At 41.8% G+C, this 16,399-nt stretch overlaps 1 protein-coding gene across 1 annotated transcript in view; it reads left to right on the top strand.

The window, feature by feature from the left end:
• The window catches only part of ubac2 (UBA domain containing 2), a 153,360-nt gene extending 142,048 nt beyond the window's left edge, over positions 1–11,312 (top strand). The window contains exon 9 of the mRNA XM_078402235.1: positions 8,804–11,312. Within this exon, the coding sequence (XP_078258361.1) occupies positions 8,804–8,911 (108 nt within the window). The 3' untranslated portion in view covers positions 8,912–11,312. The remainder of the gene's footprint in view (positions 1–8,803) is intronic.
• Positions 11,313–16,399: the final 5,087 nt, after the last annotated feature.

Genomic DNA, 16,399 nt, shown 5'->3' with positions numbered 1-16,399 from the left:
ACATATTTGATTTTTCTTCAGGAATAGTGCTTCAAAAGGTGGAAATCCAAAATAAAATCAGAAAATGCTGGAACCACTCAGCAAGTCAGGCAGCATCTATGGAGGGACTGAAAGAGATTTCAGGTCAGAAGGGGAGTTGAATACTTTTTGAGGCAGTGAGAAGCCAAGCGATGAAAGGGTAAGGGAAGCTTGAGGAGGGAAGGAAATTAATGTTTGTAAGGAAAAACCGTAGAGATTATGGTGTAAGACAAGAAGGGGTTTTCATAACTCCAAAGGAGGTGTAAATGCTAACGCCACTGAGCAGCAATGATATGGCAAACTAGACAAAGAGAAGGCATCATCCATTTCCCAGACATGGAATGGAAGATCTCAGTGTAGCAAAGAATTGCAGATGCTGGCTTAAACCAAAGATCGACACAAAATGCTGGAGTAACTCAGTGGGACAGGCAGCATCTCTGGAGAGAAACATAGAAACATAGAAAATAGGTGCAGGAGTAGGCCATTCGGCCCTTTGAGCCTGCACCGCCATTCAATATGATCATGGCTGATCATCCAGCTCAGTAACCTGTACCTGCCTTCTCTCCATACCCCCTGATCCCTTTAGCCACAAGGGCCACATCTAACTCCCTCTTAAATATAGCCAATGAACTGGCCTCAACTACCTTCTGTGGCAGAGAATTCCACAGACTCACCACTCTCTGTGTGAAGAAATGTTTTCTCATCTCGGTCGTAAAAGACTTCCCCTTTATCCTTAAGCTGTGACCCCTGGTTCTGGACTTCCCCAACATCGGGAACAATCTTCCCGCATCTAGCCTCTCCAACCCCTTAAGAATTTTATATGTTTCAATAAGATCCCCCCTCAGTCTTCTAAATTCCAGCGAGTATAAGCCTATTCTATCCAGTCTTTCTTCATATGAAAGTCCTGCCATCCCAGGGATCAATCTGGTGAACCTTCTCTGTACTCCCTCTAAGGCTAGGGATGAGTGAGATGGAATGAGTGATGTTTCGGCTCGAGACCCTTCTTCAGACTAATGTCAGGGCCGAGGGAGATACATAGATAAGGAAGGGTGAAGGTGTGAAAACAGGACAAAGGGGATGGAGATCAAGGAAAATGTAGAATAGATCATTGTTAGCTGCGAGAAGATAACAAAGCAAACAGATAAAATCCAGTCTAATGCTTTCAAGAAAGAGTTAGATAGAGCTCTTAAAGATAGCGGAGTCAAGGGATAAAGGGAGAAGGCAGGAACGGGGTACTGATTGCAGATGATCAGCCATGATCGCAGTGAATGGTGGTGCCGTCACGAAGGGCCGATTGGCCTACTGCACCTATTGTACATTGTCCACTGTCTATTGTCTACAGTCGGAGAACTGGGAAGGGGGAGGGATGGAGAGAGAGGGAAAGCAAGGGTTACTTGAAGTTAGAGAAGTCAATGTTCATACCGCTGGGGTGTAAGTTGTCCAAGCGAAATATGAGGTGCTGTTCCCCCAATTTGTGCTGGGCCTCACTCTGACAATGGACAGAAAGGTCAGTGTGGGAATGGGAGGGGGAGATAAAGTGTTTAGCAACTGAGAGATCAGGTAGGTTTAGGCGCTTTAGGTGGAAGATCTCAGGCTGGGGAGGAGAGTTGTGCAGTGGATGAACAGCAGAGGTGTTGGGCTCTGCAGTGTGCAGCGATAGAGTTGCTGCCTTAAAGTGCCAGAGACCCAGGTTCGATCCTGACTATGGGTGTTGTCTGTACAGTGTTTGCATGTTCTCCCCGTGACTGCGTGAGTTTTCTCTGGGTGCTCCGGTTTCCACCCACACTCCAAAGACGTACAGCTTTGTAGGTTAATTAGCTTCTGTAAATTGTCCCTAGTATGTCGGATAGTGCAAGTGTCACTGGTCTCACTACGTGATCACTAGACGACACAGACTCAGTGGGCCAAAGGGCCTGTTTCCATGCTGTATCTCTAAAGTCTAAAGGTGTAAACCACCATTGAAAAGCAAGAATCTCCATACCAAGCAAGGGCCTACTCTTTCTCTGTGTGTCTGCTGTAGTCCTTTCCGTGAAGATGGAAGCAATTGTGATGGTCTAAAGTCGCTAAATGATATTATGCCCAGAATATTACAAACTGTAAAATTGACAGCGGGTTAGAAATGTATCTTATTCATGTGCAACAAAGCAGAAGTGGCCGAGAAATGTCCTCCAGTTTCGTAATATGGCTATACAGGTGCTCCTCAACTTACAATGGAGTTACATTCCGATAAACCTATCGTAAACCGAAAATATTGTACGTTGAATTACATTTAATACACCTGATCACATGGGCGGAAGCGAGCTGGGGGTCGTTGCCATTGCCAAACGTTTGCACCATTGCAAAGTCGAAATATCGGAAGTGGAAGCATCGTTAGTCGGGGAGCACCTGCACTGACGTCAACAGAACTGAACTTGCTAAAGTGTATAAATATGTATCATTTCAATATTGGCCTTGTGGTAAATGAAATTTGAATGCATTTCCTCAATACTTTAACAGAAACAGAAAATGCTGGAAAATAGCATGTCAGGCAACATAAATAGAAAGAGAAACACTCCAAGAAGGGTCTCGACCCGAAACTTCACCATTCCTTCTCTCCAGAGATATTGCCTGTCCCGCTGAGTTACTCCAGCCTTTAGGGTCTATCTTCGGTTTAAACCAGCATCTGCAGTTCCTTCTTACACATTTCACATTTTAGTTCTGCAATCCTTAGTCAGGAACTGTTTTATCCTACGTTTCTGTTTTTGTTTCTAATTTCCAGCCTTGGCATTTGTTTTTGATCATCGCTACTTTATTCTTTTGTAGCAGACATTCCAACAGAAAAGCTAACATTTTCGTGGCAATCTAACCCCTGAAGTACAGATCGTTTTTTGGCAGGTCACTAAAATTATATATCCACAGCGCTCAAATTTCACAACCTTCCAAGAAACAACCAATACTGTGCAATGAAGGCATCAGCCAATGAGAAATGTAACCAATGGCATTCATAATATAGGGTCCAGAGGAGGTCACAGGGTTATATAGCACAGAAACAGCCCCTCTGGCCCCAGCTTGCCTATGCCGATCAAGGTGCCCCACCCACAGTAGTCCCACCTGCATGCGTTTGGCCCATAACCCACTAAACCTTTCCTGACCGTAGTTTTTTGAGGCTTATGGGAATGATCCCAAGGATAATGTTATGGGGTTAAGGGGATAAGGCAGGAAAATGGGATTAGGAGGCAGAGATCAGCCATGATTGAATGGCGGAGAGACTCGATGGGCTGAATGGCCTAATCCTACTCCTATAACTTGTCAACTTATGATTGGGTTAACATATGGGGGTGTTTGCTGGTTCTGGACCTGTACTGCCTGGACATTTGAAGGATGAGGGAGGATCTTATTGAAACCTACCAGAAATTGAATGGCTGAGATAGAGTGGACGTGGAAAAGATGTTTCCAATAATGGGATAGTCTAGAAGCAAAGGGCAAACCCTCAGAATGAAAGAACGTACCTTTAGAATAAAGACGAGGAGGAATTTATTTAGCCAGAGGGTGGCGAATCTGTGGAATTGGTAAATTCATTGCCACAGATGGCTGTGGAGGCCCAGATATTGTGTATTTTTAAAGCAGAGATTGATGTTCTTGATTAGTAAAGACATCAAATGTTATAAGTAGAAGGCAGGAGAATAGGTTGAGAGGGAACAATAGACCAGCCATGATCGAATGGTGGAATAGACTCAATCAGCCGAATGGTCTAATTCTGCTCCCCTGATTTATGATCTTATGGTCTAATTTAAGGTAACCAAATTCCCCATTAGATTACTTCATATTTATGATTTAAGATTTTCTTTCCTATTAAATCCCTTCCTAAATTGTATTATGTTATTTGGGTCACCCTTCAGCTATTCAAAAGTAAAGTGAGTGATATCGTAGATAGAGAAAATGGCTATCAAAATTACAGCAGGATCTTGATCAGCAGCGCAAGTGAGCTAAGGAATGGCTAATGGAGTTGAATGCAGATAAGTGTGAGGTGTTGCATTTTTGGACGTCAAACCAGCCCAGGACCTTCACAGTTAATGGCAGGGTCCTTGGGAATGTTATAAACCAGAGGGATCTCAGAGTGAAGGTGCATTGTTCCGTGAAAGAGGCATCATAGGTTGATAGAGTCATCAAGAAAGCTGTCGGCCTTTGTCAGTCAGTATAAAAGTTGGGATGTCACGTTACATTTGTACAACTTGCTGATGAGGCTGCATTTTAGCATTGTGTTCTGTTTTAATCACCCTTCTATACGAAGGATGTCATTAATCTGGAAATAATGCAGAGCTAGGCAGATTAGAGTAAGTCTTGGCATCATGTTCGGCACCAACATTGTGGGCCAAAGTGCCTGCGCTTGTGCTGTGACGTTCTAAGTTTTATTTTGCCAAAGAATTGCCAGCGCTTACCAGTGAGATTTCGCTCCCTAAACTGTGGAGCAGGTCCAAGGGGCAATAAACAATAGACAATAGGTGCAGGAGTAGGCCATTCGTCCCTTTGAGCCAGCACCGCCATTCAATGTGATCATAGCTGATCATTCACAATCAGTACCCTGTCCCTGCCTTCTCCCCATACCCTGACTACTTTTTTTTTTTAGGTTCTTAGATGGTGGACTTGCCAACTTTGGCTGGTATTATGTTGAGAGTTGACCTCTTTAAAGTTGTCCCTTTGCCCTCCCAAAGATACAATATGACAGGAAAGTAAAGTCCATTGGTACTTGACCGGGGTTTTACCAAAGTCTTTACTTCCTTAGCATACCAGCTGTTATCTGGCAACTGAACCATCCTACCACAACCAGAGAGCAGTCCTGAACTATTATCTACCTCATTGGAGAACCTCGGACTATCTTTGATCGGACTTTACTGGCTTTATCTTGCACTAAACGTTATTCACGTTATTCCCTTTAACATGTATCTATCTGTACACTATAAACGGCTTGATTATAGTCATGTATTGTTATTCCACTGACTGGTTAGCACGCACCAAAAGCTTTTCATTGTACCTTGGTACACGTGACAATAAATTAAACTAAACTAACTAGACTAAACGAAAACATTGCTTGCTAATTTTCTGTCGTAACAAATTGTTCATTTTTGACAGATACTCTTTGCTGTATATCTTTATGTTGTCTCCTTAAGTAACAATCTTACTGACATGCACTCTTTACGCTCCAGTCTTCAAAGTATGTTTCACTGTGGGGCTGGGGGTTGGGGATGATGTGCAAACTACTCCCTCGTCCCTGAGGCCTCTGACAAATGAGTCTCCGAAATCCAGAGGTGGGAGGAATGATGGTGTTTTATTCTTAAAGCATCAGATTCTTCTATTTTGATAACTTGGTGATGTTTCCATGGAAGAAGCATTATACGGCAGGGGAAGAGAAAAAGACATTCTGGCCTTCCATCACAGTGAGGAGGGACTGGAGGAGACTCACTGTGATGGATGTTTCTTTTTGTTTGGTGTTAGTTGTGATTGTATGTGTTATTGCATTTTTATTGATTAATCTTATTGGTCTTATTGTTCAACTGCGGGTAATGTTTCATTTTACTACACATTTATGTGTATGTAACAAATAAACGACTATTGACTATTGACTATTGACTCTGCTGTGTAGCCGTACATTTTGCAGCGGAGTTGCAATGTTTGGGTCACAGTATTGCTGCCCTCTGCTGCTGGTAGATAGCTATACAGATTAACAAGACCTTCTGTGAAATGGGGATGTGGGAGGGCATTAAGATCTTGTCCAAAATGACTCTTCAGAACATTTTGAGTAGTTACTAATTTCTCCTTTTCAAAAAGCCAGTTTTGATACATGTCCAACACATTGTTGAAAAGTCCCTTCCAGTACATTGTGAGCAGTAGGTTTCATTGCACTGTAGCGTGTCCACTTCTCTCTCATGCTTTATTCATAGGGACTGTAACCTTTTTTATGTTTGTGATTCACACAAAAAAAGCATAGAAACATAGAAAATAGGTGCAGGAGGAGGCCATTTGGCCCTTCGAGCCAGCACCGCCATTCATTGTGATCATGGCTGATCATCTACGATCAGTAACCTGTGCCTGCTTTTCCTCATATCCCTTGATTCCACTAGCCCCTAGAGCTCAATCTAACTCGCTTTTAAATTCATCCAGTGAATTGGCCTCCATTGCCTTCTGTGGCAGAGAATTCCACAAATTCACAACTCTCTGGGTGAAAAAGTTTCTTCTCACCACAGCTTTAAATAGCCTCCCCTTTATTCGTAGACTGTGTCCCCTGGTTCTGGACTCCCCCAACATTGGGAACATTTTTCCTGCATCTAGCTTGTCTAGTCCATTTGTGATTTTATACATCTCTCTAAGATCCCCTCTCATCATTCTAAACTCCAGTGAATAAAAGGCTAATCTTTCCAATTGTTCCTCATATGACAGTCCCTCCATCCCAGGGATTAACCTCGTGAACCTACGCTGCACTGCCTCAATAGCAAGGACGTCCTTCCTCAAATTAGGAGACCAAAACTGCACACAATACTCCAGATGTGGTCTCACCAAGCCCATATACAACTGCTGAAGGACTTATACCCTCCCATACCCTCTCGTTATGAAGGCCAACGTGCTATTAGCTTTCTTCACTGCCTGCACGCTTACTTTCAGTGACTGGAGTACAAGGACACCAAGGTCTTGTTGCACTTCCCCTTTACGTAATCTCACACCATTGAGATAATAATCTGCCTCCTTATTTTTGCCGCCAAAGTGGATAACCTCACATTTATCTACATTATACTGCATTTGCCTTGCATCTGCCCATTCACTCAACCTGTCCAAGTCACCCTGCAACCTCCTAACATCCTCTTCGCAGTTCACACTGCCACCCAGCTATGTGTCATCGGCAAACTTGCTAGTGTTACTTCTAATTCCATCATCCAAATATATATTGTAAATAGTTGTGGCCCCAGCACCGAGTCTTGCGGCACTCCACTCTCCACTGCCTGCCATTCTGAAACGCCTTCACTTGCATGAAATTACGGAAGGCTTAAATTTTCAGATCATCCATCCACCTCTGTGCTTTAGCTCCTGATCGAATACCAACAGATAGATTCATAATAACAATTTCCAATTGTACAACACTGCTCGTCAATGAAGTAAGTTTCAAGCAGCATTTTTTAAGAGGAGAGAGAAAGAATATTAAGGAAAGTAATTGCACCAGTAAAAGAAATATACCGTCCTTGTTCAAACTGGTCTACATGTGACCCCAGATTTTCTCTAAATTGTTTTAGATTGAGAGATATAGTGAGGAAAATGGGTCCATCAACCCACCAAGTCCATGCTGACCAGCGATAACCCTGTATACTATCATTATGGACAATTTACAATTCTACCAAAGCCAGTTAACCTACAAAATCTATACATCTTTGAAGTGTGAGAGAATACCAGAGCACCCGAAGAAAACCCATGCAGTCACAGGGTAAACGTACAAACTCCATACAGACAGCACCCATAGTTAGGATCGAACCCTGGTCTCTGCCGCAACTCTACCGCTGCGCCACTGTGCTGCCCCCACTAAACTGCTTTCTGAAATAGCCAAATAAATCTAACCCGGAATCAAGAATCAGAACACATAGGTTTAAGGTGAGAGAGGAATGATTGAATAGGAACCTGACGGGGGAACTTTTTGTGTGTGGGGTATGTTGAATGAGCTGCCTGAGAAGGTAGTTGAGACAGGTATTATTGAAAATACATTTGGACAAGCACATGGATAGGAAAGGTTTAGAAGGTCATGAGCCAAACACGGCTGATGGGACTAGCATTCATGGGCATCTTGCTCAGCATGGACTGAAGGGTCAGTTTCCTGCTGTATCACTCTCTGACTCTTTAGCTAGTAATACCTCCAATCACCATCCGAAGCAATGATTTCCTCCATCACGGATGAACTGTGTTTTTATGTGAACCATCTGAAAAATACACAGCAAAAGCTCACCAACATGACATCTGCAATACTTCCCAAACCCACGTCCTCTTCCACCAGGGAGAACAAAAGCAGTAGGTACATGGCCACACCAAAAACCGACAGAATGCCCTCCAATTCGAATACCATCTTGACTTGGAAATATATATGTGGTCCTTCATCATTGCTGGGTCTAAATCCTGCAACTCCATACTCAAAAGCACCAGAGGGACTGCAATATTTTAAGAAGGTATTTTGCCATCCCCAAACCAAGGGCTCATATCCTGTAAGTGAATATGTACAAGGAGATTTTACTGCATAAAAAAACATTAAATACATGCAGGTTGTTCTTTGTATAATGAATACTTATATTCAAAGAGAAAAATGTGAGGGTGCTGTGAGTTAGAATATTTCTTTCATCCAGACCAGTGATCAAATGCAACTGACAATACTCGATGGAGAATTTTTTTTAATTGAGTGTCATAGCTAACCTGGAATGTGCTGCCAGGAGCAGAGATGGAGGCAGATTCAGCAGCAATCTTTGAAAGGGTGTGAGCTGCTTGAGGGGAAAAGCAAGAGCATAATACTGATTAGATTTCTCTTTCACAAAGTTGACACATGGACCAAATAGCTGCCCACCATGCTGAGTGGTTCCAATTAGGCAGATAGAGGGTTGACACGACATGCTGGAATAACTCAGCGGGACAGGCAGCATCTCTGGAGAGAAGGAATGGGTGACGTTTCGGGTCGAGACCCTTCTTCAGATAGAGGCACTGGCCCAGTGCAGGACATATAATCAAGCTTTAAGTGTTGTGTTAAGGTTATATTTATTCTGTTGGTCTTGTTTGTCTTTCACAGGTGGCAAGACTGATGGAGATGGGGTTTTCTCGTGTAGATGCCTTGCAAGCTCTGAGAGCTTCAAACAATGATATTAATATGGCCACCAATTTCCTGCTTCAGCACTGACGACTGGCTGACTTGAAGGACTGTGTATCTGACTTCAATGCTCAATATATGTACGTTGAGTGGTACTGTGCAGCATAACAATCAGAGTTATTTTTGGCCAGAAGAAGGGTTACCCGATTAAAAATTGAAAGAGCTGATTATGTTTTGGCATCAAGTGCATATTTACTGTATGAATCACTAAAAGATATTTGCCTAAGGGAGTATCATAATATCAATATTAAGGTATACAAGTTCTCAAAGGTGCAACACAATTGATTTTTAAAGGCAAAGTGGTTGGTGATGTCTCAAAATTAATGCAAATTGGTCAATAAAGTTGTTGCCTTGATGCAGATTGTTGTTTCTAACCTAGCTCAATTATGTTAATCGTGAAATATAGAACCCCTTCTTCCTCTTTTTTCTCTCTTGCATTCTCTTTTTTTTCTCTCTCCTGCTTACTCTTTCCCACTCTTTTTCTCTCTCTTTCTCAATCTTTTATTTACCCTTTTCAATAATTTTTTCCTGTTCTCCAAGTTTATTCATAGCCAACAGTATCTCTCTCAGCCACTTTCATTTCCCATCCCACGCGCACTCTAACGTATTAGTCTGTGGGCTCCCACTGTCAAAGAGAGGCCCAACTTGAAGCTTGAAGAACAGCACCTCATCTTGCATCTGTTGAAGCCATCAGGACTCAGTATCGAATTCTACAACTTTCGATATTTCGATTTCCATCTGTATCAATTAGCAGCTTGTTTTTTTTTCATTTATTTTCCTCTGGGAATGGAGGGCGTGCACAGCCTGACCTGCTGGGCTGGTTCTTCTGCTTTGCATTTCCCAACTCCTACATTCATTCGTCTATGTGCTCATCCTCCCATTTCTCCCATTCACTCATTGACTTGATAACATGTTCACACTTTATCCCCACAGTTGCCCCAATTTTACCTGTCGGAGACATCCCCCCCCCCCCTTCCCCATTTTCCCTCCACCTAAATGAGCTTATCTCCACTTGTCTCAATCCCAATTCTGACAAAGAGTCGACAACTTGAATCGTTAACTTTGTTTCGCTGATGCAACCTGACCTTTTCAGTGTTTCCACCTTGACTTTGCTATTTTAGTTGTTTTTGGACAAATGCTTGTTATTTGGACCTCTCCAACATGAACTCACATTGTGTTTGTCCCAACAATGGACGATAATATGTCATAGCAGATTTGCCAAACAAATCAAGTCCTTTGACCAGCAATAAATCTACACTAGGCGCTCATGTCATAATGCATAGATTATTTTCTATGAAATCCCAACTTGAGGCAATTGTTCATGAAATTAGCCAAAACTGTGTTAAATGCATCAACATTTGCCAGCTCACAGACATTATGTGCTAAATTTTGAGAGTGTGGCCTTTTAGGTAGCATTAATGTGAACAAAGGAAACTGATGCACAGAAAACTGAGAGAAGCCATGAGATTCCTGCAGTTATGAACTTCATATCTTGATATTCATCAATGCTACACACCTGAAAATTGTGCCCTCCTCTAATTCTGCTCTCTTTTTGAGTTACTGATTTCTATTGCTTCACCAGTGAACCGAAATCATAGAATTCCTAAACCTCTCTACCTCTCTCCCACTTTCTCTTCTTTAAGACATATTATAAAGATTGCCTTTTTGTCAGAGTTTTTGTTCATCCGCCTCAATCGTCCCTGACGTGGCTTGGTATCAAATCTAGGTGGAGAAAGGAGTCTGCACATTTTCCCTGTGACCCCATGGGGTTCCCCCGGGGCCTCCAGTTTCCACGCATATCACAAAGGTCTGCAGATTAGCAGGTTAATTTGCAACTGTGAATTGTCCCTAGTTAAATGGAGGGAATTTTGGGAGAAAATGATGGAACATGGGGAGAATAATGTAGTGGAATTAGTGTAAATGGGTGCTCTATGATCATGGTTGAAGGGCCTGTTTCCATGCTGCATGACTCTACGATTCGAAGGTGATCTGTGTAGACAAGTTGTTGTCATCGGTTTGATGTGTAGAGATCATGAAGGCTTGGACTGGGAAGAGGGAATAGAACATTACAATCAAAATATGAATATTGAATGCTAATTGACAAGGAGACAAATAAAACCAATGGGCATGGGAATTGGTGCCAAAAGTTTGGTCAAACTGAAATTTTACAGAGTGGATAAGTGGGAGGCCGGCTAGCAGAGTTTAGTGTGGTCAGTTCTAGAACTACCGCACGCAAGGGTAGCAGTTTACAAAGAAGCCTTATGCATAACTATCGCTGAACTGCTGGTCAAACTATTTACATTGAGGATCTCAGATCATTGTTTGAATCATTACAATACCTAGTTTAGACACACATGTACAGACAGGGTTGTTAAGGTAGTCAAATTGAAAAAGGTGTACTTGAAATGAAATAATTGTTTATAAAACACAATAATCACAAATAAAGTAAAACTTTGTTCAAAAATTGTGAAAGTTTTTTTGGCCATTTTGTTGATGAATCAAAAGTGACGTTACAGAATAAAATCACAATGTGGTATTTATAAGCATTTTGTTTTCAGGAAGGATTTTCCTCATCCTTTCTTTGTTGTTTTATGCCTAGTTGCCCCAATGTTGCATGTATGTGTGCCTGAGACTGTGGAATGTATATATCGGTCAGTGCCCGCGGATTGATCTGACATGCCCACGGCCTATCCATGAGATGGCGCTGACATGCCGTCGGACAGATCTACCACCTTAGGTAGCAATCTCTGCCAATGAGGGTTCAAATGTTGGAGTTGGCAAGGCTGACAAAGTGAACCATTTCTTACCTTTAAATTTTCTATTTCAGAGGACATTAAGCATCCATCAAAAGCTTCCAATCTCTGCAGCCTTTCTTCAGCACTTATCTGCATTAAACTCCACAAGCCTCTTCTCGCCATACAATCCACTATGGATCTCCTGTGCTTTGGTGGTCAAGCTTCATACTGGCACAGCTTACAGAGATCCGAGTTCATTCTGACCCAGGGTGTCGTCTATGCAGAGTTTGACGTTGGTGTGGGTTCCCTTGAGTTTTCTCTCACATACCAAAGTTGGATGGATTGGTAGATTAATTGGCCGTTGTCATGTGGAGGTGAATGGCGGAATCTGGAAGGCTTGGTAAGAACATGGAATTCATAAAAAATTGGATTAATGAGAATTTGTGTAAATGGGTTGTTGACCTTTGGCATGAATTTTGCTGACTTAAGGGTCCATTTCTGTATGAATTTTAAACTTATCCTCTGAGTACGAGATTCTGGAATTTCACCCATCCCCAAAATAAAGTAGATTAGGGCAAGCTAGGATTTGATTCCTTGGAGTGCAGGAAGCTTATAGAGGTGTATAAAATCTTGAAGGGAATAGATTGGGTGAATGCAGAGTCTTTTGCCCAGGGGAATCAAGAACTAATGGAGGTAGATTAGGGTGAGATGGAAAAGATTTAATAGGAACCTGAGAAGCAACTTTTTCACTGAGGTTGGTGGGCATATGGAATGAATTGCCAGAGGGAGTAGTTGAGGCAGGTACAATAACAAGACACGTGGGCAGGTACGTGAATAGGAAAGGTTTAAAGGGATGTGGGCCAAATTCAGGCAAATGAAACTCGCATAAATGGTGTCTCTTGGTCAGCATGGAAGATTTGGGCTGAGGGGTTTCTTTCTGTGCTCTGTGAATCTAAGTTACCTTTTAAAACATCAAACCACTTTAGGGTACAGCAAGTCGGCAACTCTGACAGATTAGCTGCTGAACGTATCAGTTCATCTACTTTCACGTCTGTTTACTGCAACAGAATCACAAATCAGGCAAGATGTGAGACCTGAATGCAAGTGGCCTCTTGCTTCCTTGTACAGCCCCAATTAAATGAAGCAACCAACCTATGTGGAAAATGAAAGTGAAGTAATAATCTGATATGTCCTTTATTTTAATTTATAGTTGATGGCTTAAATAAACTTGCATGAATTGAAATTCATCTGTAATCTTAAAAGAATTGTAAATGTTTTAATTATTTAAAACATGTACTTGACCTGTTTCTAAATCTCTCTGATCATCAGGGAAGGCCCCCAGTTTGTCTGTGGAATGTCTGTTACAACAAGGATTTAAAGATATAGAAACATGGTGTACTCACACCATGTTTTCAATTCAGTACTTAATGCTGAATTCAGCAATTTCATGTAAATGGCCTTCCTGCTTGTGAGCTTGACTCAGGTTTTCTCTCTCCATATATACTGCCCTAACTTCTGAGTATTTCCAGCATTTTCTTTTCCATCAACTTCCCATCAAGCTGCTGTTAATTGCATCTCTGCATCAACTGCAACATATTATTTTGATTTTTCCCCTGCTCTGACTGTCCATATCTGTCCTTTAAAGGTTCTGACCAAAAATCTCTGACCTTTCTCTCCTCCGATGCTGCCTGATAGCTGTTTCCAACAATTTCTGTTTTTTTTAAAATTTTCAACATCTGAGGCTTTTTGATTTTCTGAAAGGCATCACATTACCTGGATAATTTTGAACTACACCCAATTACTGAAACTTCCATTGTTCCCCCCCCCCCCCCCCCTCTGAAACTTAAAACATGCTGGGTTGCTCACTTTTCTATTTCTGATGAAAAGTCATTGAACTGAAACACTGAGATGTCAGACCTGCGGAGATTTTCAGGCATTTTCTGATTTTCGTTTAAGTCTATTACCTTCTTGACCAAGCTTCAGGTCCACTGCCATAGCATCTCCTCATGTAGCTGGCTGTCCAAACTTGTGAAGCATTTTGCAGAGGTTAAAGAGGTTATACAAATAAATGTAGCCTGCTGTGTGAATCTGGAGCCAGGTGTTCGATTCTCTTTGGGTGCCAGACTGCTTTCCCTGAACCACTTCAGGATTTTTTATGCTGTGCCAATGTATTTTAAAGTCTTCTTTCTGGTACCAGCTCACAAATGACCATAATCAGCATCAATACACCATGTTTTCCAACGGTGCATTGATGCTGTTCATTGCATTGCACTTGGTGAATTTCCAAGGAAGGTATATAAATCAGGTTTCAAAATAAATCAAATTTAACACAACATGGTTGCAGAAAATGAAAAATATTGTTCACTCAGATGAGCCGCAATTGGAATCTATTGAAGCCTCGACTTGGTCTGCTGATGCTGAAAGATTGTTCAACAAAACCAGAACATGAAATAGAATACGTCAGATTTCTGCCCAATAGGTCTTGGGCAGCCTGGATTAATGAATCAAGCAAGAGGTAACAATCAGCAATTACTCTTTTTAAAAATTTAATCAAATGTAACTATTGATTCAGCTGTCTATTGTTATTGTGCATCTTAATGAGTGTAATCAGTTATGATTTTCATTTCAGGACATCCAAAGCATTTAGGTATTTTTGGAGTGAAGCAACTTGAAGACAACATGGCCAACAAGTTGCACACAGTGACATTTTACAAAAAAAACAGCCTAATAATAACCAGGTAATTTGCTTTAGTGATGCCGACTGATGGATAAGTATTAACCAGTGCAGTGCAGAAAAGCCCCCCACTTTTCTTCGCCTTTTCACTTGAGGAAGGAGTTAGGGTGTTTATCAACTCAACTCCAACAGTAAGTACATTTAAAAAAATAAAATCTATGGCAGTAACCCTTTGTCCAATAAACCTCTGAACGGTATAGGTACGCATCTGCCTCTCTTTCCAAATGTATTATTGGTTCACGTCTAATGTCTTAGCCCCTATATGTTGTTCTATTTAATCAGTATTTTCATCAGCGACTGCTGGGATTTAATATCAGTTGTAACCTGAAAAAGTGCAAGATAGTTAAGCAAGCATTTTTGCTTGCTCTTTTACTTTGTTCTTGTTTTGTAGCTTTCCTCCAGTTCTGCACACTGTTTCAGATGTTATCAGTGAGAACAGATAACAATCCAAACAGGTGCAATGTTTCTGCTCTCTGCACACTATCTATCATGGTGACACCATTCCGCAGTTGTTATGCACCAAGGTCACCATGATTGTTCCTCATCCACGCCTTTCCTACTCCAAGTTTCAACTATTCCAACAATTTGTGATTCAACCACACACTATCCATACACATTTTGTTGTTCCGCTTCCGGACATACGACAATAAAACACTCATGACTCTCTTGATTCATCCGAAGCTCTACTGCCCACGTTGTAGAACACGCCATTCACCCCCGAGCATGCTCCTGCTCTTGATTACTCCTGTGTACAATTTTACAATCCCTATCCTTGTCTTCAGAACCCCCAGTGACCTTGCCTCATCCCATTTCAGCAAACCGCTGCCAGGGTGGCGCAGCGGTAGAGTTGCTGCCTAAAAGCACCAGTTTGATCCTGACTACGGGTGCTGTCTGTATGGAGTTTGTACGTTCTCCCCGTGACAATGTAGGGTTGTCCCCTTGTGCACTGGTTTACTCCAACATCCCAAAGGATACAGGTTAATTGTTGGTTAATTGACTTGGGTAAAGATCGTAAATTGTCCCTCGTGTGTACGATAATGCTAGTGGACGGGGATGGATGGTCGGCGCGGCTCAGTGGCCCAAAGGGCCTGTTTCTGCACTGTATCTTTAAACTAAACTTCTAACTCCTGTATTCAATACTTGACCAATGAAGCCAAACATGCCAAACACCTTCTTCACCACCGTCTCTACCTGTGTCACCACTTTCGTAGAACTATGTACCTACATCCCATGTTTTCTCTGTTGTACAATACTACAATAGTATGACAGGTAATGCTATTTATGGTGTAGGTACTGGCCTGTTTTGTCTTACCAAAATGCAACACCTCTCGTTTGACTAAATTAAACTCCATCCGCCATTTTTTACAGCCCCTCGGCCCAGTTGAGTACGATGCCTTTGTAATCTTAGACAAACTATCTTCACTGTTCACTATAGTCTAGTCAGGTCGAGTTTATGTGCCATATGCACATAGAGTGAGGTACAGATACAGTGAGAATCTTACCTAGAGCATCACAGACATGCAAACTCAGATAACACACAAAACATAAATTATACATAAATTATTCATAGATGACATGTGTATTCTGCAAGACAGTAAAATGAAAAAATAAAGACGATGCAAGAAAAAACAGGACATTAATACAATATACAATTTTTAAAACAATCCATGGTAATGCAAGAAGTAGTCCATTGTGTTCTGTTGCCGAGGTAGGATTAGGGTTATGCAGGCCAATTCAAAAACCTAGTTGTACGAAACTGTTAAGTTCTAAACTGTTCCTGAACCTGGTGGTGTGAGAATTCAAGCTTCCATACCTCTGCCCAATAGCAGTAGTGAGAAGAGAGCATGGGGTAATGATAGTAGGGTTCATTGGTGATAGATGCCACCTTGTTGAGGCCTCATGTAGATATTTTTGATAATGGGAAGAGCTGTGTTCACGATGGACAGTGCTGAGTCCACCATTCTCTGCAGCCTTTTGCATTCCCGTGTGCTGGAATTGCCGTGCTAGGTCATGATGCAACCAGTCAGAAAAATTTCTACAGAACATCTG

Source organism: Rhinoraja longicauda, chromosome 7, assembly GCF_053455715.1.
Source record: "Rhinoraja longicauda isolate Sanriku21f chromosome 7, sRhiLon1.1, whole genome shotgun sequence".
NCBI classification, from domain to species: domain Eukaryota; kingdom Metazoa; phylum Chordata; class Chondrichthyes; order Rajiformes; family Arhynchobatidae; genus Rhinoraja; species Rhinoraja longicauda.
This window is presented reverse-complemented; position numbering and strand designations above follow the sequence as displayed.